This window comes from Ambystoma mexicanum, chromosome 1p, assembly GCF_040938575.1.
Source record: "Ambystoma mexicanum isolate Mex_15411 chromosome 1p, UKY_AmexF1_1, whole genome shotgun sequence".
NCBI classification, from domain to species: Eukaryota; Metazoa; Chordata; class Amphibia; order Caudata; family Ambystomatidae; genus Ambystoma; species Ambystoma mexicanum.
This window is the reverse complement of record NC_090921.1, coordinates 82516213-82538898: the sequence shown is the minus strand read 5'-3', so window position 1 is coordinate 82538898 and position 22686 is coordinate 82516213. Positions and strand designations below refer to the sequence as shown.

The window sequence follows — 22686 nt, the reverse complement described above, 5'->3', positions numbered from 1 at the left end:
GTCACAGCAGCACTCCGACAGGGGGATGTACGTACGGAGGGTTCCGCGGATTCCAGGAACGGAGATCCAGGCAGCCTGACCGCTCGCAGTCTCAAAGCCGGCAAGCAACAAAAAGGGGGGGGGGTGTAAGGGATTTTACCAGTCCCCCTCCTATACGACAGCCTCCAAGGGAAAGAAGGCAGGACACGCTCCTTTGGGTCCAAGTGTCTCCAGTGGGGGGCATGCTTGCTCTCCATGCACATTTCAGGCGCCAGAGTTTAACACACCCCTGGATCCTCTCTGTAGTATCCACAGGGTACCGCTTACCCATCCCAGTCTCTCCTCCCCTCCACTCCCTCAAGTTGGGACAGCAACTCTTCTGGCGGAGACCGGTCGCTTGTAGAGAGCCAGGCAGTGGAGGAAGTCCTAGCCTCCCAGCGAGGGTTAGGCTTTTATGCCAGGACTTTCGCCATTCAGAAGAACAAGGCGGGCCTGATAGTTGTGCTGGACCTTTCCATCCTCAACCTCTCCTTACCCCTACAAAAATTCAAGATGGTTACGCCAGCTTTTATGGCGGAGATGTGCAAGGGAGACTGGATGTGCTCCCTGGATCTGAAGGACTCATACCTACACGTCCCGATTTGGCAGCCCTGTCATTCTTTCCTACGGTTCAGGATCATGGGCTACCATTTTCAATACAAGGTCCTTCCTTTTGGCCTCAACTCAATCCCCAGGGTCTTTACCGGGCTGATGAATTCAGTGGCTGCCCTCCTCAGAGAGCAGGGCCTCCACATCTACCCATACCTCGACGTCTGGCTCGTCAGAGCTACATCTCCGGAAGCGGTTCACCACTCTTCCCATGCCCTTATGAACGCTCTGCACGATCTGGGCTTCTCGCTCAATCTCAAGAAGTCGCAGCTACAGCCCACGCAGACTCGTGACATTCTTGGGCCTCATCTGGGACACGTGCTCCGAGAAGGTATTTCTGTCGGAGGACATGATCTCGGCCATCAAGAGGGCTACTATCCACTTCCTCAGCAGAGAAGTGACCTCGGCATGGTGGAACCAGCATCTCCTGGGTCTCTTGGCAGCGGTCCTTTTAGCCATCCCACACACGAGATTGAGGATGAGGAGAATTCAGCTGCACTTTGCGGCCTCATGGAACCAGGAGCGAGGCTCTCAATCTGAGATGATCAACGTTCCTCCATCTCTCCACCCAGACCTAACATGGTGGTCCGGGGACTGCAACCTATGGACGGGCAAGCCCTTTCAGCCGCCCACCCCGCAGGCCACCATCACCACAGACTCCTCGCTCGAGGGCTTGGGAGCCACCCTGGATGATCTCTCGGTCCACGGCACCTGGACTCGACAGGAGCAGGAATAGCACATCAATTGGATAGAGCTGAACACCATCTGGCTAGCGCCTAGAGCATTCCTACCACTTCTCAGGGGCAAGGTTGTCCTCATCCAGACAGACAACTCGACCAGCATGTACTACGTCAACAAGCAGGGAGGCACCAGATCCCCCTCCTCTGTGCAGACTGGCAATCAGCATTTGGGAGTGGGCCCTGGAAAACGACATCTACCTCTCAGCAGTCCACCTCCTGGGGGAATCCAACCTGGAGGCGGACAAGCTCAGCAGGTTGGGAGCAGACAATTAATAGTGGGAGCTAAACAGCTTCGTTATTCAGGAAATCTTCAACAGGTGGAGTCATCCCCAGGTGGATCTCTTAACTACCTGGCACAACAAGAAGTGCCCTCAGTTCGCCTCCTGACAGGGCTGCAGCTCCCTGGCCGACGCGTTTCAGCTTCAGTGGAACAGCATGACGGCTTACGCCTTCCCGCCCACACCGCTGATTCACAAAGTAATTTGCAAGATCAAGGAGTCTAGCCAATAGCTCCATGGTGGCCGGCCAGGCATTGGTTTTCGGAGCTGCTCAGCCTCTCTGAGTTGCCTCAGATTCACCTCCCGACAGGCCCAGCACATCTTCTGGCGCAGCAGGGGGGCAGGGCCATCCACACCGCGGCACAGAAACTAGCCCTCACAGCGTGGTACCTGAGCAGGTAATGCTGCGGCACCTCAGCCTCTTCCAGGCTAATCTCGAAATCATACAGGGCGCAAGGAGCAAGGCTACCAGGGCCCAGTATGAAAGTAAATGGACCAGATTCTGCTACTGGCAGATTCCAAGGAAGTCGACCCCCTGGCATGTACTTTGGTCGACATGCTTTCCTTTTCGGCGCACCTCACCCATTCGGGTGTGCAGGTGGACACCTGCCGTACATACCTCGGGGCTTACAGGAACTCTGAGGGGATCCTCTCCTCCTCCAATCCTATAGTCAAGAAACATTTGACAGGGCTCGCAAGGCTCTACCCGCCCGTCAAAAGGCTGCACCCTGTGTGGGACCTCAACATAGTCTTGGGCGCCCTGGCGCACAAACCGTTTGAGCCAATGGCATCCGCAGACATCAGGCTGGTCACCATCAAGACGACCTTACTAGTTTGCCTCGGCTCGTGGAGTCAGCGAAATTCAGGCGCTGGTCACCTTGGAACCATACCCTACCTTTCACAGGGACAAAGTAGTACTGCGGACACACCCAGCATTTCCGGCCAACGTTCCATCTGCTTTCCACTTGAATGAGGAAATAGTCCTTCCTACGTTCTTTGCCGATCCTAAGGATGAAGCACAGAGAGTGCTGCACTGCCTGGATGTCAGGCGTGCCCTGAAATTCTACTTGGACCGGACCAAGGGCTTCCGCAAATCAGATGCCCTGTTTGTCACTTTCGGGGTCTCAAGACCAGGCTATCAGGCCTCAAAGGCCTCCATATCCCACTGGATGGTCTTGGCCATCAAGGAAGTATATGAGGGCCAGCACAAGCCACTTCCGACCAACATGCACGGCCACGCAGTCAGGGCCAAGGCATAAGCAGGGAGGCCACTTTGGCCACTCTGTCGGCTTTCTGCAGGCATTACTGTTTGGATGCCGGCTCTAGATCTGATGCGGCTTTTGGACAGGTGGTTCTCAGGAACCTATTTGCTTAAGGAGGGTCTCCTCTCCACCCTGGGGTTACATTTAGTTGTAATTGCCCATGCAGTAGGGAGGAACGGGGACGGGACCTAAGAGTAATTATAAATTACTCAGGAGTCCTTAGTCCCCTTTCCTCCATACTTCCCACCATCCTCCCCCCTAATAATACTGGTCATTAGGCAATGTTAAATCTATTGTCGATGCGTCAATGGGGACTGAGGTGTGACGCCGGAGGGCGGAGCCAGGGCAGCGCATACTCCCAGGGCCCCACCCCCAAGCGCCTCTAAATTTAAAGGGGAAGAAGGTTTTTTTCTGGTGAACAAGGTTCCGTCTCCTGTCCCTTGGAAGGGACGCCCATGCAGTATGGAGGAAAGGGGACTAAGAGTATGTTAGTCACTACAGTGAGTAACTTATCATTTCTAATATATCCACAGCTAATCGTTTCCATTTTCTCTCAAATCGATTATCAGAGTTTAACCAATTGTGCGAGAGAATACGTAGAAGCAATCCTGATTTTGATTGCATTAAACATTTTCTGTAGAGGGAAACGTAGTCTCCAAGCATACCTTGCATACAGGGATGTTAGTCCTAGCTCATACCTTACAGTGCACATAGGCTGAGATCTTGGCAAACTCTAAATAGACTTCCAAAATAAGCCTTCTAATTATGAGCCAGAACAATTAAATGTTACATCTTTGGTCTCTGCACCATATAAAACTTCAGGGGTTGCTTTCTGATTATAATGAACAAATGCATGCAAATGAGAATTTCCTGTAACTCTTATGGATCATCCTGTCCTGCGAAGTGGCAGTCTGCATTTTTCTTTTGATTTCTACATGATATGGGAGATTAGATGAGTGATTATTTATTCCCAGATATCAATATTCATTTACGACCGTGTTTGATTTTGTGCAGAGACCAATCACAATGACGAATCAGATTTTTTTTTCACACCACAATGCATATTTTTTGTTTTTTCTGTATTTATCAGTAAATGGTTTCCCTCTGTGTAATTTTCTAATGCGTTTAGGAGCTTCTGTAGGCCTCTAGGTGTCTTGGACAGAAGGACCAAGTCGTCCGCATAGAATAGCCAAGGAATTGGCCATTGTTCTAATCCTGGGGCGTCTGCTATTGTTTCTCTTAGTTTAGGTCCCACGTTCGACATATAGAAGTAGAATAGGGTGGACCGCAAAATGCATCCTTGTTTCAGACCTCGGTATGTTTGAATAGTCAGACAACTTCCCCTCAAGTGTGAGGTGAATTTGAACTGTGGTGTTGCTGTGTATTGTGATATTAGTTACAATCGACTCTGGGCAATCTGTTTGTAAGAGCTTATTAATTAGCAGTCGTCTAGATACCGAATCGAAGGCAGATTTGAAATAAAAAATAGCCATGTATAGAGGTTGGCTTCTTTCAGCGCAATGTGATTGTATAGCAGTGATAGTGACCAAATTGATAGCTGTTCCCATCCCTGGTACAAAGCCTGTCTGCAAGGGACCGTACAGGTTCTTAGCATTTGTCCAATTGTTGAACTTTCTCCATATTAATCGCGCAAATAGTTTGCTCGGGACATCCAGCAAAGTTATAGGTCGATAGTTAGATGGCTGGGCTTGATCCCCTTTTTAAAAATCAGAATAATTATTGATTTTCTCCAAGACGGAGGCAAGGTTTGTGTTTGAACTATCCTTTTGAATACTGTGTTAAAGTATCTTAGCCTAGTGATCAGGATGTGATTTGAAGACAAGTTTACTCAGCTTAATTTCGAAATATAGTTCTTGCTATCCACCAGATCAAAGGCTATGTCAAACTTCCCCATAGATAATAAACCTGCAGGATGCCTATTACACTGTATCTGGGCGTAGAGATCAGAAAAATGCTTCTTCCAGGAGCTCTCAGGCACTGCATTAATCTGCATAGGTAATTGTCTAAAATGATTGGCTTGGTTTATGGTCCTCCGGATTTCTGCTGTATTTTTAGATACCAGGATTTGCAGAATCTGTTCCCCTTCTTTGATAAGTTAACGCTCTCACAGCAATTATCCATGCGTTTTGAGAGACCTCAACATGTTGTCTAGTTTGAGATGGAAGTTGAGAGGCAGTGCGTTTGGCTTTTTGATATACAGATTTCCTTTCTTGCATCTCCGGATCGTACATTTTTGTCTATGAATAGATTGTGAGGCGTTACCCGACAAGTGTTGTGGAAGGTTAGCAGTGCTGCAATGTAAAATCCTTCTTTGGTTATAGTATCTAGCTAGAGCGTATGTGGATATCGACTGATACATTCATATAGAGATTGTAAGAGCTCAGGTGTCCAGCGGACGTGATTTCTCCCTCCCGTAAGTGTTATTTTTCCCAGATAGTTTTGATGTATCTCTGGGGTGAAAGTAATTTGCGACTCCTGAAGGCAAGAAGTTCGTGGTCACTACTTTTTTGAGGTCTTATCTGTAGTGACTCAGCCATGGCAAACAGGGTACTGTCAACATGCACATAATCGATTATGGCTTCCTCCCCTTCTTCAAGTACTTTGTGGAATTATGTCTCTGAAAAGGGAGCCATTGAGCATGATCATGATCAATGATCGTTCTTTCATGAGTCTCATCCATCCCTTTGCCAGGGGATAAGGTATTGTTGTTTTATTGTTGATACAATGAATATTAAGATCACCTACTAGTAACGTGTGGGAAATGGTGGACTTGAGGGCAACCAGATCCAATGTTTCACTTATATCTTTAAAGAAGGTATCAGTGTGATGCCAGCTCGATTCCAATAAACGTTAATGAGAGTGTAATTTTGACTTTTAGATTTTATCTTTACCAGTGGGATAAAATTGTTGGGTTCCACCCAAGACTCAAGAAGTAGACCAGCAGATTTTTTTAGTGGTCGTAAAAAGTCCAGCCATCGGTCTACCTCTGATATGGGTGATGGCAGGTAATAACAAGTTGTAGCCATCACACACAGGAGGGATTGATTGCCAGGTTTCTTGTACACGTGCTATATCATATCGATTCAGCTCATCCCCCGATGGATATGATAGGTGCTTGTGGCCACAGGTGTTCCAACTGGCAAAGGTGTATTGAGTATGATTTGATTTTTGGCTTAGCTAACTCAGTTAAGTCCGTCATAAATTGCCACCTCAGGCGTTTTTCATGATCGGGAAAACTTGCCTTGTTAGATCTGTTTGGTTTTGTGAACATGTGACTTTTAATGAAGGCAAAGTTATTTATTTTTCCATGTTTGATCGTATTTCATCAAAACGTGGGTCTGGGGTTGTTTGGGCAGAACGATCTTGTCTAATCAAAAATCCTAAATCAAACAAGGCCATTCTTGTCCGCCAGATGGCATTAAGAACAACCCGGATCGAATCCATATCCTTGCAATCTGTTCGCGAATGGGAGGAGGAGGCACCTGCTCTTTGCTGAATATCAGCAACCTCTGCAGTTGCTGCTCTCCTTTGTTCCAAAGTAGAGCTGATCATTTTGGAGCTTGCACTCATGTGCGGAAGTTCAGCAGATTGCAATGGCAGATTTTTGCCTATCATTTGTCATCTATAATTGAGTTACCCTGTTTGTTTACTTCGTCAATAAAGCGATCTAGTGGGTCATAATCAAGTTCTTGAATTGTTTGAAGTATATTTGTGCTTTTCCTATAATTCGCTATAGCCGCATATTTCTTAGTCATTGATGCTTTGGCTGTTTGAGCTGACTTTTTGGCAAGGTCAAGGATTTGACACATTGTATAGATTGTTTGGGAATGTTTTTTGTATCCTTCAAAGATTTCTGGTGCAACGGTACATTTGGTTTTATTGGTTTTATTGGTTTGATCAAATATTTTAAAGGCAGGCTTACTTAAGTTTTCATCCTGCGATAGCACCTCAATCAGAATATCTACAATGGGTGCAGGTGTATCATCTCTGGAATGAACAGGACAGCTTTTAGGATCAACTTCTGACGGTATGGGTGCTATATGACTAGCAGAGCAGGTCTGTTGCTTTCCTTTTGATGGTATTGGATTTGTATCTAATTTCCCTTGCATGACCGCTAGTTTTCCCCCGGGTTGCGGCTGTATTAATTGCATCACCATTTCAGATTGTAATCTTGTTGTCTATTAATTCGTACAACCGAGTAATTGCCAGAAAGGCAGTGTTCGTTGCCATGAGTGTTAGGCCAACCTGCATTGGCATTTTATCATCCAGTGTATCCAGCAGTTCAGCTCTTGGTATAGGTATGCTTTTCCTCGTGGTGGGGTTGGCGAAAGAAATAGAAAGTACAGAAGAATTTTGATATGACTGTGGGACATGATGGGCGATTGTGATAGAGCTGCAATACAGCAAGGAGAGAGAACCGCAATACCGGTTGACCCTGTGTGCAGATACTCTGAAGTTGGTTGGCTTGCGATAGTCTGCTCAGATGCAGATGATATGTCAATACTAGGGTCAGCATGAGAATTGACTGAAAGGCCAATAGCTGTATTTATATGTATATAGGAGGAGCGGCATGATGGAGCTCTAATTGCTTCTGTAAGTGTTGCCGGTCTGTTAAGACGTACTTCTTGCTCGGCTGGAAAAGTCGAGGTGGATTGATTAGAGACCGTCACTCGATGTCCATCTGGGGGTCTATATACCCTGCCTCCAGTATTGAGTCTGGGGGAGTGTAAAGTAGTGAGCCAGAGACAAGAAGGTAAGTTACCCAATAGTATTTTATTCTTACAGCTCACCAGAGGTTAAATGGTTGTGCACCCGGACTTCTCCTTATCCAATTAACTTCACTTAGAGTTCATAGCAACAAAAACCAAAAAGAAAGGGTCTTCCAGGTTGCTCAAAAACCAAAAAGTCAAGGATTTCAATATTGTTTGTCCACAAATGAATGCAGTTCAAAATATGGAGAACACAGGAATGGCAGCCTTTCTTTGTTCAAAACAGCAATATTCAGACTCGAGCGTTTACTCGACACTTGCGAATGGTTCAGAGTCTTTCTGTTCAAGCTCTGCGGCCGGTGCTCGGAGCCAGCCGTTCCACACTGGCCTTGGCTGGACTTCAGTAAATAACCAAACTTTCCTTTTTCCGCCGTTGGGACTCAGGCGTCTTCATCTGCTGTGCAGTCGGATTTGACTACAGGTCCGGTACGGTACACTCCGGTGAGTTTTCCTTTTTTTCTCTAATACGCCCACCGACATGGGGTACTGTCCTCGTACCATTCCGAGTCCACTCTGTCAGCCTCCTTCCACTCCTGCAAAACGAGAGACAAGTTGAGCTGTTTTCTGATGCTTTTAACCCCGGTGAGTCTCCTCCCCAGTAATTAGCGTTAGGCGTTCCCAGCCCTGGGCTCCTTACACCTGAGGCTAATTCACCTCTTCCCAGCTTCAACTTCACGGAGTTAGCTTTGCATTTAACCCCCGCCTGCCCGGAACACCCATTATATGGAAACGTGGTTTTTCGTCTTCCTTGTCTGATTTCTATTCCCATTTTCTGGCTTTTGTTTTGATTATGTATCCGTTGGGGCATTCTGGGACATGTAGTCTGGGCTTTTACTTGTCCCCGCGTGTCTCTTAAACTTGTCATTATCTGGTCTGGTGTGATCATAGACTCATCCCCCTCCCTCTTGTTTTGTTCCGTATTGGCCGCTATTGGTTCCTCATCACAGGGAGTCAGCAGATCAATGACTCTGCTAGGGTGAATTTCAGCTGCCGTGGATTCAGTGGCGGCATGTGCCAAAATACTCGTCAATGAGTTGGCAATAGCTGCGGCATTATTTTTGGCAGAATAGAATTTCCTGGTGATGCGTTTGTAAGTTGTGTAGTTTGCACAGGTTGTTTTGAGATGGCCTTAGTCGGCGGCATGGCAGATTTGAATGAATACAGCCTAGACGCCATGATGAACTATGCAGCATGTAGCTTGTTAAAACTACGTGTGCACGATGAAAGCCTCCAGGCAAGCTAAGAAAGTTATCAGTACCCGACTAGCCGAATTGAACTGAGAAATGAGTATGTGATGTTATGACTAGAAGCCGGGCCCCTCCCCCGCTTCACATCGTAACAGCACTTTTCAGAACAGCACTTCTCAGATTGTGCACGGCCTGTAGGGCTTCTGGGAAGGGGCAGAGCCAAGCAGTTTACCTCTATTAAAACAAAGAAATAAGTAATTAATTAAGTAATTAAGTAATTATAAGTCATTTATTTACATAAGAATGATAAAGCGTTTGTTGGGTAAAGATTTGGGGTAGTACCCTTTGGGTGCTCTACAACAACCTTAGCCTCCTGGCAATAGGACCCAACCTTTGGTATAAGTCTGAACTACACAGGTTGGTAGTGTGGCTGAGCAGCCAGGCTTATCTCAAGAGGGGTCAATGTGAGCTGTAGTGTGGTTACACGATTCACAGTGACAAGTATTCAAACAAACACTTACACTCAAGGTTTCTTGATAAAAAAAATATTCATTTATTTAGTCACCCATATTTGAATAAGCCTTCTTTAGAAGGGAGCAATATAATAGCAACACACAAATGCCTTCAAAATACACACTCTTAGTTTCTAAATCAGCAAACACGCATTGGAGAGGACACACACACTTTCCACACCCTCAGGTGACTTCAATAGTTAGCACACTGTGGACATTGATATATTACTGTTAGCGTTTAGAATAGTACTGAGATGAGTGTCAAAGTAAAGGTTATTAGAACAAACAAAAGATCACAAATATTCTTAAGTAGGCAAATACATTTGGACCCTCCTCAATGTCAGAGGAGAGAAGAGTCTTTCAGTGAAATAGGCTAAGCCAAAGTCAATGGGCAAAAGTCTATGGGCTGAAGCACTTCTTGCAGGTAAGTAAGAAAAGTCTTTGCACAATGTTTTAGAAGTCTTTCAAGAAAAAGAAGAATCAATGTAGGGCCATGAGCTGTTAGACTTGTGAGTAGTAGAAACAAATCTACTTCAAGGGATACCTTCTCTTAGACTTTACAGTATCTTTAGTTAGAAGAGAATGCAGCCGATGACTTCTGTTTCTGTGCAGCTCTGCAGATCCTGGTGTTCCTGTGCCTCAGTCGTGGGGACAAGAGGGAGGACTTCTGGGGACTCCTGCACTGCAATGGGACGGTCACTGACAGTAACCGGCAATCTTCAAACAAGTGGCAATTTGGTGTTTCAGCTCCACTCGCGTCTACCACAAATAGCACCACTGCGGTTCCTGGCTGTCGAGATGGACTTTCCTTGCTTCTGGGATCCAGCACTATATTGAGGTGGCTCAGACAAACACCTACCGATCTTAGCTGGAGACAGGGCATCACATGCAAAGTAATGATGCCCGAGAATTGGAAATAGTCGCCCTTGAGCAGATGCATCACCCTGCGCACGTGTCTAAGCAACATATCGCTGCAGACATTCATGATTGGGTCGTTCCGAACCTTTAGAAATTATTGAATGTTTTTGTAGCTACAACATGGGACAAACACTGATGACACTGCATGGCCTATTACCCTGCCCCAGTGGGCTGTTTTGTGAGCTCCACATAGATTTCTTTCTGCCCCTACCAACCACGCCGGTCACCCCTGTACCTTTAGGGTCTCTCCCGGTAGGCTTTGGTCAATCTCTGGGTCTTTCTGCTTCAGTTTCGGGCTTCTGCAGTCTTCGCCCCTTCTCTGACGTGATGCGGCGGCTCCGCTGCATTTGATCCCTTGCAGCGAGCGCGTCATCTCTTGACCGCACAGATCCCTGGCTTCGCCCAATTGGACTGCTGCTTCTCCTTCCAGCCGGTCGGTCGTTCCACGTTGGACCAATTGGGAGCACCTCTGTGGAGTCAACTGCACCTGTTCTGCAGCCCCTTCTGTTTGCCAGCAGTTCAAGCATTCCCCATGACTGTGGTTTCTTCAGGGAAGGCCAGACAATACTTACTGGTTTTCCCTCTTCTGTTTCTACTCCACCTTTGCCAATAGGATGTTGGCAACCACTAGACCATTCAGTGTGCTTCCTAGTGGTGATCTTCATTCTTCTGCACTTCCTCCTTGTCACAGTAGTTGCTCTCCTCACTAGGTTGTTGGTGTTCTTCGTCCCAGTCCCCAGGTGGGGCCTACCTAGATACCTAGATAACCCTTACTCTTCCTAATCTCAGTTCCTTCTAAGGGTTGGATGTTATCAACCCTACAGAGGCCTATGGGAGTGTCTGGGGAAGATGCATCTTGAGCTGGGTGTCTGGATTTGGGTGGGAATGAGGTATGTGGGAACATACCGCGTTCTCTACAACTGGTCATCCCTAATCTTACAAGTAGTAGCCCCCACATCTCTTTTGTGAAGGGACGATGCTTTGCGCTTCGTCACAATATCAATGCATGCAAGAGGTGTTTAAGCTATTGGGTGTGAACCACATTACTAATCAAGTAAACTCTTCACAATCTTTAAGAAAAGGAAAGAGATGTAACAAGATGGATCTAAAGGAAGCATATCAATACAATCTAAAGATGGTTTAATCTCACAGGGCCAAGCTTGGAGGATTATCTACGCCATACTGGCACAGAGTTACTTACATGGCCATCTCAATGCCCAAGATTTGGGAAATAATTAATAGTCTGAGCTAACCACTGGATGGTGGCCTAAGTGCAGCATGTTCATCTCAAACAACGAAACTGAAACACTACTGTTACAGGTAAGTAAAGTTACCCACATATAACAATATCTGGTTATTAAACACAGGTAAAGTGCAATGGTTGAGCTGTATATACTAAAATATGAATTGTTTACAATTAAAGGTCCTTGAACTGGTCAGTGCAACTAGTATGTATGATGAGCATAGTCACTGAAGCTGTTAACAGAACAGTACTATTACTGCAATAGTTGTGTTTGTATATGATAAAAAGGCTTCCGCAAGAGTTTCTTACTCCACTTGTGTTATGTAGCTAAACTTTATTGTAAAAATAATCAAAATGCAAATTATTGCTTATTGGGAACATTCTTGCTTTTGGTGCTGAGACTTTGCTCATTCGGTAACTTAGAAATTCGGATTTTTCACTAGAAAATGTATTAATTGATTTGCAGGATGAGGACACCGAAGAAGAATTAGATGATGAAAGGAGCCTACTGTGGTACAATCAGGTCATGGCAGATGAAGAGGCAAGAGAAGCACGTGAAAGGTATGGCAGCAGGGATTCACTGGACCGCGAAGTAGCCAAAGAGAAGAGGATAGCTCAGTTGATGGAGGAGGATCCTGCCTTCCGTCGAGGCAGACTACGGTGGCTAAAGCAAGAGCAGACTCGCCTACAAAACCTCCAGCAGCAGCAGATCCTCAAGTGCTTACGCAAGAACAGCAGCCCTGGAAAGTTTGTTCCACCTTATGATTGCAAGCTGCGTTTCCCTTTCAAGAGTCACCCACAACATCGTTACTCTTGGGGGCCAAATTCAGGCTTCATGGAAGGCGGAGACGATGCCAGGGATGAGGATGGTCCCAGGGACACTCCAAAATCGGAGATCATGGAAAACGGTGATCTTCCTATTGAAATGGTAGAAGAAAAAGAGAATGAGGTGCAGCCGGAACAAAAAGTTTTGAATGCACCACAGATAAGAAACCAAAGTCCTCAAAGAAATAGGCAACATCACAGTCCCAATGCCCAACACAAACATTACCACCAGGGCAATCGGCAGCGTCCAGATAACCCACATAGATACCGCCGAAACTCTTTGGACAATGGTAATGGTAAGAAGCCCAGACACCATCGTCAGCATGTCTCCCCACAGGACAAGGAACGCTTCAGTCAGGAACATTATCAGGCCCGCAAGCACAACTACTACCCTCAGCAACACAACCCCTACCAGCAGCACAGACCAAACTCCTATCGTGGCTATAACAACAACAATAACCGCTATGCTGGGGGAGCAGAATTTGGCAACCCACAACCGTATCCCCAGCATGCCTACAGATACTACTCTTACACTACTCCACCTCGAATGCGTAGGCAGAATTCTGCCCCTGACCTTAAAGATCGAGAAACCCCCATCTGAATTGGGTTCGACAAAGGAAGACAATGAACCAAACTTTGAAGAAGACATGAATGTTTTGAACAAGAGGAAGCTGAACGTTGGTCTGTGGAAGTGAAGAGGGTTGGTGGGAGTGGCTCCATTACAGCTAGGGAATGGAATGTTTGCACATGGTGTTAGGCTGGCCCGATTTTATAACTAGAGAATTAGTTAAAAATCACAAAATGGGGTTGTCTGATAAGTGCTCTTGTTATTTTTGGGGCTTCCTCATAGAGAAAATTGAAGCCTCTTTTAAATGGCATCCAGTGCTTAATTTGTGAGGGTGTTTGCCAGGGCTCAGCTCCGGTACTTATTGTCTCAGACTCAGATTGATTATGATGTGGTGTTTTGGCAACTTTATTATTTTAACTGCCAGTCACATAATAAAACACCTATAGAATCGAAGCAAAATGTAAATGATTATTGTGTTTAAAGAAACACTTATACTCGTGTCTTGACATGAGACAGATGTTTATTTTATGTGTATGTTGATTGGTATTTGTAAATCGCACATCTACCGTACTGAGTACATGCATCAACCGCACTAAGCCGTGAGAGTTGCAGCTTTAACCCCATATATGTTGACAGTTTTGGCAGCAGCCGTTGGTGGTGGCAACAGTGATCGGAGAGTTGCCCAGCCTGACGTACCATGGGCGTGTTAGAAAATATTTGAGCTCTGGCACTTATTTCTTTTACAAATTAAGCACTGGGAGCATCACACACTTCTTCTATGAGCTTCTTCTAAAGCGGTGTCCTGTTGTTTGGGGGAAATGGTCCTGCTGACTGTTGAGTATACAATTTCCGACTTGTCTAAGTTGGTGTGGCAATCTAGCCAAAAGTCTGTACGCCCTTGGTGGACATTGCTTGTTTCATCTGCCAAAAACAGCAAGATGCACAATGCTATTGCATCTTTACAAAGCTGGCACGCAAGCTGTAGCATGGATTAGAAGCCTGCATGCTCCTATCCTGATGACCTAAATGAAGATACAGAGCTTGGCGCGCTGGTGAAGGGAATGTGCTGTAAACCCCACCTTGTGAAGGATCTTGAAACACACACACAATTCCACTGATCTATTTTCCATTATTAGATTCATAAGCAACCACAACAGAAAACACATTTGCAAAAACTGCATCGGTAAGATGATTTTATATTTGGGATTAGAAGACTGGTTAAGTAATTTAATACTTAGATTCACACACAGCACTAGTCAGAGCAGCAGTAATAAGACTCAAATGTAAACGGTGTCTGCCGTTTATCTAGCCATTTACTCATGCTGCCAAAGAAAGGATCAGTGGGAAGGTTAATTCAGTCACAGACCAAGGCTCCGCCTTGTATCCTATTCGTTTTAATATCTATATTTGGCCATTGGTATGTCTCATCCGCTCCTTCGGCATTAGGTGCTACTCAAATGCAGATGAGACTGCTAGATATGGAGCAGGCTGAGGTGTCCTCGTGCCTGCATCAGTGTCTCAGCAGTGTGAGAGTGGATGAATCACAATTGGCTGGAGTTAAATGGAGACAAGATGGAGGTGTTGGTGGTGGGCTCCCCCCTGACCCTGCACTATGGGTGTCCTCCTTTTGGCCTTTGTCTCTTGGTCCACTCCCTGTCCCGTTTGTTATAGTAAAAAATCTAGGAGTGGTCATCTCCTCTACTCTTTCTATGGCGGCACAGGTGTCAGCCGTGTGTAAAGCTGGCCATTTTCATCTGAAGATACTGAGAAAGGTGCTTCCCCTCCTACCCTTGAATCTTGGGCCGCCTGTGATGGCAGCTATGGCCTGAGTTGCTTGGACTACTGTAAAGCACTTTATTTAGCCCAGCCTAAGGGCATTGTCCAGTGCCTGCAACATTTAGCTGCACGAGTGGCAACGGGATCCCCATACGGGGCTTGTATCTAGCCAGTTTAGCGCTCCCTGCATTGGCTGCCTGTGGCCCAGCGCATTAAGTTCAAGGCATTCTGTCTGGTCCACCGGGCCTTGCACGATCTAGTCTCTGAATATTTGTAGGCTAAATTCACCTGTTATATTTCTAATGGCCCAATTGAAAAATGACTTGCCACTTCCACTAAAAACATGTTTAACCAATTTGCGTTTAGAAAGGCCTTGAAGACCCCCCTGTTTTAGATGGTATTGCCAGACTGTACTCCCTCCCTCTCTGCGCCATGATACCTTTGGGTGACTGTGCGCTTTACAAGTTTTCATTACATAACAAAGAGTTGGAATTGCGGTGGAAAGAGGGACATATCAGGAGTAAAACGGAAAATTGCCCTGCAGTCAAGGTGCCCATTTTCCATATTGTCCATGCAAAGTATTCCTGCCTATAGTAGACTGAGAAGAATCTCTTTGCTCTCCTTGAGCCTTATGGGAAGCAGGGGCTGGTACTTTATAACACAGTATTCGTTAGTGTTTTACTTGCATTTAATTGATCATTAATTCATTCTTGAATTTCAAAGCCTCCAGCTTCTGCTAATAGAGCTTGCAGTTGTCCTTCACTGTGGTATATAAACATTGCCACTCACACCTGTGATAGTGATTAAGGCACGTAAAACATGCTTGTGTCCCTATTTGATCATGCAGTATCTCAATTTATAAATTAAATCGGGCAAACCTTTAGTTGAAATGGAAAGTAAAGTTCTTGCATATCGCATGGACTACTGCGAAGGTTGCTGCGATGCCCGGTTACTCTAGTTAAGTTTTTTTGTTTCTTTCATTACAGATGTTTGGAAGAGGCAAAACGGAGTAATCGGCTTGCGCGGTCAGGCATTCGGAATTTCAGCGTAATACCTTGATCATCCAAGCCACCTTCATGCAGGCATCTGCCCACCCTTTTAAAAGCACCATTAAAATGGGCACACTTACCAAAAGCTCATGATTTAGTGAGAAACCTAATGCTCAGCCTGCGAGAAAGCCTCTGAAGGAAAAACATGGCTTAATTTGCTTGGTGTTGCCGATTCGTCCTCTAAAACACACAAGTATGAATTCAGTGATCAAAGCTCACTCTCTAAAAAGTCACTCAAAGGGGTCTAACATGGAGGTGATTATCCTTCTCATCCCAAGGCTTCCCCTATGTTATGGTGTGAAGCTTGTAAGTGTAGGAGACCGTTCATTTTGTTCTTGATGCCCTCACATCTCCCAACATTGCTTCTGTTAACGTGGATTATGCAGCAAGGCATTCCAGGCCTGTTCTCTATGGGCAAATGGCATGCAATCCACCATTCGAGTTAGAGGGCATGCAGGAGACGCTGCTGGTAATATTGAATGGCCCAAATACATCTGGTGAATGAGGGGTCAGGGTGGGACAACAGAAAACCCAAAGTCTGTTTGCATTCCTCAGTGCCCCATTTACCGGTCCCTCAATTATTTATAGAGATGCCTACATTACTTGGGCAACGGCTTTGGGGCATGGACACATTTTACAAATGTGATTTTATTGCAAACTCTTTTAGGCAAAGTGCAGAAGTCTTTTTTTTTTTTTTTTTTTTTCCCCAGAGAAATGTGTGAAGCACTATGTAGACATGGAAGTAACTGTTAGTCTCGAGTATTTTCAGCGGTGGTTAAATGGTTGCAGTTGGACTGGCTTCCTTATGTCATGAGATGATGATTTTTATGTGAGCAAAGACCCAATCCTTCTCTTTTTCACTATTATTTTTCACAGCTTATGCACCTGCCTTTGAAGGCACATATTAAGAGAATGTGTAAGGAGCATCTGCTAACACAAATATAAGTTGGGGCACGAGAATAGAGGTTAAGCGAGAAACGGGTAGTCAATATGTGAACGGAGGATGGCATAGGGGCATAGTCTTGGAAGCGAGACCGCGCAGAGCAACAGAGGTTTGAATCCCAGATCCTCGCTTAGAAACCGAACTCGGGTACGGTATTAGGTGCGTTATAAAAAAACAATAAAATAAATACAAATATATTGGACAAATGTGGCAGGCAGTTTTCAAAACGGGGCAGCATCCTATACTTTTGTTGGGTCTTATACTCTAAAAATATAATATCAACATTACTGCTGTTGCCCATTACAAAATTGATATTTACAGGCGACAGACCAGCACTGATGTTAATCCTGAACCTTCAGTTAGTAAGGATTATCCAAAGCAGCTGAAAGTCATTGACATGATGCAGTGATACAGAACTGCACAGAAATCCCAGAGCAATAGGTGCAGGGCAGGAAGGTGAGAAGGAAGACGGAGGCAGATGAAATAATAATGTAGGGATGGTGAGAACCACAAGAAAAAAAGTGGTGGGAGATGGTGCATCAGTGGAGGCAGGGGGAGGTTGTTAACCATGATAAAGCAGATGAAAGAAGGTTAGAGGGAGGGAGTTTGTAATGGTTAAGACTGATGATGAAAAGCAGGTAGATGGGTTGAGATGAAGTCAGAAAGTTACATTAAGAAGGTGACGGTGAGTTGTGGAAGATTGAAGGGCTGTCTCATATTATTTATGCAGAATGCAGTTCCCCCAGCTGTGTCTAATGCCTTCAGTATAGTGTATAGCTCAGAAGTTGTATATCAAATACACGCACTACAGTGGCATTTATGCCATGTCTTCGAAGCACTTCATTTTGCAGCTAAATATGTATAGTATGGGCTCTTTGGTCTATATAGAACTGCTACACTACAATAACATGTTCTTCCAAGAATACCACAACATAGGGCCTCATTCCGACCCAGGCGGAATGGGTTTAACGGCACCGGTAATGGTGCCGGTGCCGTTAAACCCATTCCGCCTTATTACGAGGTTCCCTCGCGGGACCCGCTCTGGAAGTCTGGTCAGACCAGACGTCCTTTGCTGGTCCCGCGAGGGGACAGGGAGCTAATAACGGGCCTGTTATTAACGGGCCCGTTGTTAGCGCCCTCCCCATTCCCATTGAGCCCTATGGGGGCTCAAATGGGGATGGGTAAATTGATTGAGTAATTACAGGATCCTCCAAGGTTGGAATGGCCCGATAATTCTTCATTCAAGGAACCCGGACCCGAAGGACGCCATGCCGCAGGCATGGCTGCCTCCAAAGTCACCAACAATTGTATGTTTCTTCCTCAAAGGGGCAACATTCACCTCAAAATATTTTCAAGAATCTTTGTTACTGGTACAATCTTGTTAAATGTTTATGCCTTTTCCTGGTGTGCCCTTCAAATGTCTTGTTTCATGTGCCACTTCCCAGTTTACCTGTGATTAGGCTACTATTGATGACAAATGTGTGTGGAATTCATTTTGAGAGGAATTGTGCTCGTGTCTCCAAGAGAGCTGTACACCATAAATCATCCTTGTACTGTATCAGATTAATAACATTCTTCTCCTCGCCAGCAGTGTTATCACAGCCACTTCTTTTGTGAATTGAAGTAAGTGCCATGTGTATGTGTGTGCGTGTAAAAAAGAGGAAAGAACAGGTAAAGCAGACTCGGTGCCTGTTTTCAATGTTTATATTTTGAGTTGTTCTCTACGCTCAGTCCTAGCTTTTTCTTGTTGCCTCTTACCACATTGGAGGTCTAGATGGCAGCTAAGATGGGGGCGAGTCCTAACTACAAGTGCCTTACTTGCACACATTTTATGTATATGTGATGTTGAATTGTAACTGGTTTGTTACATTTGATGTTCTCTTGAGGATCTTAAATACCGATGGCACCCAACCAGTCGGGCGTCGATAGAGAGATCCACCATTGTCAAAACCAAAGGGACACTTGGGGAAATGGGTTTTTAATGCCGATGACACAGGAAAGGAGAATGTCCAGCTAAGTGAACGTGGTGAGCTCTTGATCTTTGCTCCATCTCATGGTGTGGGGGCGCATATTTTGCTACGATGGGAAGATCATGAATATATGGAGCATATCTGTTTGGGTTTGTAATGAAAGGACTGTTCAAGTAACTTCTGATCTCTAAAAGAGGCCTATAATGTGTTTTTGTTTTTGAAATCTTTTATCGGAAGCTTGATTTTTGCTGTCGTTAAGACAATCTGATTTTATTTTTCTTTGTGTTAAACCTCGACTGTGTATTGCATGTACTAGTGAATTCTTTATCTCCACCCCAACTGCACATTCTCGCTGCACTGCCTTGTGTCACAAAAGCTGCTAAAAGACTTTTTCTTTGCAAGGCATTGTGGGAGACGGGGAGGGATATTGAGGCTTGTTTTTATTTCCCCCTTACATGACTGATGAAGGAAACATGACCACAACACGAAGTTAAAGGTTTGATGTACCCAGTGTCCCACTTTTCCCCACATGAAAGTGGTAATGCAGACGGGGGCTATTGTGATCTTTGAACATGGCTTCAATAGGCAAAGCCTTGTTTGAATGATCGTAGTAAGACGGGATGGCAGAGAATGTTCTCATTATTAGCCATAATCCAAGATATCTGGGTCGAAGAAAATATTGTTCCTATGCATTCCATATACCGTGAACTGTTCGTTTTTCAGAATTGTTTTACTTTGTTTAGAAAATGTGCAATTCAGCAATTGCATCTATTGTTGCTGAGCGATGTGCAATTCACTCCTTAAAAGCATGTGGTATGTCATTTACTTTCCCTATCTAAACACGTTTTCTTTTTAAAATGCACTAGGCGTGTCTGCATCAACCTCCACCAGTTACCGTAAAGTAGTCCACAAAGGCTGCCAGTGTAGGACGTCCCTCTTGTCATTGCTGATCTCGAAAGGGTGGAATGGTAGTTCCCAGGTGGCAAAGCCACTTTGGGCCTCATTACAAGTTTGGCGGGCAGGTAAAAAGTGCCAGTAATTCAGTTAGCACCACTTTCTTGGTCAGTAACGGAATTACAGCTTTTTTTCCCGCACTGCAAAATGATCGATTTTGGCAGATTTTCTGCCACTGGATCAGTGTGGTAAATCCACTGGTTTTTGAAGGAAAAGTGCCAGATTAATTTCAAGTTTGTTTCTGGAGGTAAGCATAGTTGCCAGCATGACCCATTCATGTTTGTAGGTGCTTATTCAGTCCTGTTTTTGTCTTTGCATTCTTGGACTTGTAGTCCGAATTTTATAATGGGGAAAAGTGGAACTGCAAGTGTTAGAATGCAACAAAAAAAACAGGTCTGGATAATGACCCACAGAATGGAAGGGATCATCGTGGCCACTATGGGTAAATCTTCCAATTTACCTCTGAAATTTGCTGGATTTACTGCACAGTAATTCTGCCGGACTCCCAAAATGGGTAATTACACTGCCATACCACAACTTGTAATCCTGTGGTAAATCTCCATAGGTCCAAGTGGCGGAAACGCTTATCGAGTTTGGTGGTAATTCAGCGATTTACCACCAAACTCATAATGATGCCCTCTGTGTTTTCCCTTTGTGTTTTCAAAGTAAATAGGTTTTTTGGCCTGAACACCACACACACGGACATCCCTAAAAACATAGCTGTGTTCCCCACAATAATGCAACCAAACTAGATGCTGTAATTCCCACATTTGGTAATAGTTGTGTGAAGTAACATCCATACACTAAAAACTGGGCGGTTTTTACAGTTTCAATTTGAAACTAAATTTGAAAGCACAGTAAAAATGGCAGTAATCCTGTTACTACCACTTTTCTTTTACAACGCCTCCAAACTCTTAATGATACTCATGGAGTTGTTTTACTTTTTGTAGTACATCCTTGGGTCCTGAGCCTTTACGTGGCAAAAGAATGTGACATAACATGCAACATGCTCTTTGAAGGAGCTTCTTGCTACAAAACTGCTCAACCTTAGTAACCAACTTCAGTGCAGTCATTTTAATAACAGCTGCTTGGCTATAATACTCAGAACTGATGATCCATGCATAAACATCTATTCATGGGCCCACATTTTAGCAATAGCACTCGATAGAGAGCAGTGGGGTTAAAGAATAGGCGTTTGATAAGCCACAGTTCCATCAAATTAGGATCTACAATAAAGCAGCACCAAGCAGGTGGTGGTGGCCTGGACCACTCTTAGCGGGGAACTTGTGTCCAGTTAGCCTCCCCATATGTTATGAATGATCAAACATGCTCTGTATTACACCTAGGAGCTTATGTTCCAATGAGCCATAACGTAAATGGAAGGCATAAAAGCCTTGAGTGTAAGGCTTTAAAGCCTTACAGTCACACCACTGCTCATAGTCATTCATTTGAATAGCGGAGGGACAGAACACAACTTGCGTTGCTGCCGCCTCCCTGCCTCTCCACCATACAGATGCTCCAGCATTTGTGTCGGCATGGATTTTCATACCGGCGTAACTGCAGGAGATCCCCATGAAGTTAGCCTGTTTTATGCACCAGCATGAAGCAGGCAGTCCAAGTGTTCACAATGACAATTATTTGATTTGTAATTGTAAACATTGTTTAAGTTTACTCAATTTGCATGGTGGAGTGCAAAAGTGCAGGGTAAAATGCGAAGTAGACACGTGTTTGCCCGCCTTTTGCACTCTGCCATGGAGTGCCGCCTACGTGTATGTCAATATTTAATATCCCTCCACCGCCAAATTACTAATTTTAATAAAATGATCTCCATACAGAATGTCTTCATCCATAATTGTGTGATACCGTGGACGCCCATCCCAAAGCAGCACACTGCCACCATTCTAGTTTTCTGCCTACCTACTGTGCTCTACATTATTGCAAAATCTACATTTTTTTCTACCCAAGTTGGAGCTGGGAAGCTGATTTAGTGCCTCTTTGGGGTAAATGAGGGTAAATCTCTCAGCAACAGCCATCTGTGTTTCCCTATTCCTGTCTCTCTCAGCATGCCAGCTATCAAACGACATGGCCCAGAATACCGTTGAAGAGTGTGGCTTAGAGAAAGAGTATATGCCACCTATATCCAGTAATGAGCAGCCAGGTCCTTGATATGAAACAGCTTTGTGTAGGTTTATTTCACTGCATTACCACTCAGTGCTTGGGTGAGTACAGCATTTGCATTCTGTTCTGGGTTGCCAAGAGCTGCTTCAGGCTACAATTTTGTAGAAGCTGGAATAGAAGGTGCTGGTAACTTCAAACCTTGTTTTTAAATACAAAGTCACACCTTTATCAAGCCGATGGGGTTGCAAATGAAAAACTGTTAACTAGGAGTTGATGTAACTGATGTCTGTACTTAAACACAACTTTACTTTTTCAGTTCTGTTCATTCAGTTTATTTTCTCTGTTTGGCACATAGTATCACACATCTGTTCTTTGTATGCCATGTCCGAAGCCTGTGATGGATTTCTTTCTTGATTTTCTGTGTAAAAATAATTGTACCATGTGGGTTAATTTGCCCCTTGTTGCAGCGTTGTTTGTGTCTTGAAGCTGGTAATTTAATCAGCATTATCTTCAAACACTTGGATTGTTGGCATGCATACCTTAAACAGCCCTTTGCACGTTTTCAGTATTCTATCACTGCTTCTAATGGATTGCATCCTTCACAGATTGATTGTAGATAAATTCCACAGCGCCAGCTAATCTTCAGAAATCTTTCAATCATTAGATGGTGCAATGCAGCTCCAAGCCGGGGATTCTCTGTGCCATCAACTCCATGGCTCTGCAAATTATGCCAAATGCGATATATACAACGCACTGCACGCCATGACTTCGGTTCCTTTTTTCAGTGCGCTCTGCATGCTGTTCATAATGCCATCTCAGATTAGTTTTTTGTTGTGTAATGCCCCATACCCCAAAGGCCTCAGTTTCAAGCCCTACAATGATTTCAGAGCCACACTGTCTGTCAGACACCCTTCATGTGTGCCTTT

The 22686-nt window shown here is 44.8% G+C and overlaps 1 protein-coding gene across 2 annotated transcripts in view; it reads left to right on the top strand.

The window, feature by feature from the left end:
* KIF1C (kinesin family member 1C) overlaps nucleotides 1-22075 on the top strand; it is a 1865342-nt gene extending 1843267 nt beyond the window's left edge. For both annotated transcript variants that reach the window (XM_069643618.1, XM_069643608.1), the window contains exon 23: nucleotides 12024-22075. In XM_069643618.1, the coding sequence (XP_069499719.1) occupies nucleotides 12024-12983 (960 nt within the window). In that variant the 3' untranslated portion in view covers nucleotides 12984-22075. The remainder of the gene's footprint in view (nucleotides 1-12023) is intronic.
* The last annotated feature ends 611 nt before the right edge of the window (nucleotides 22076-22686 follow it).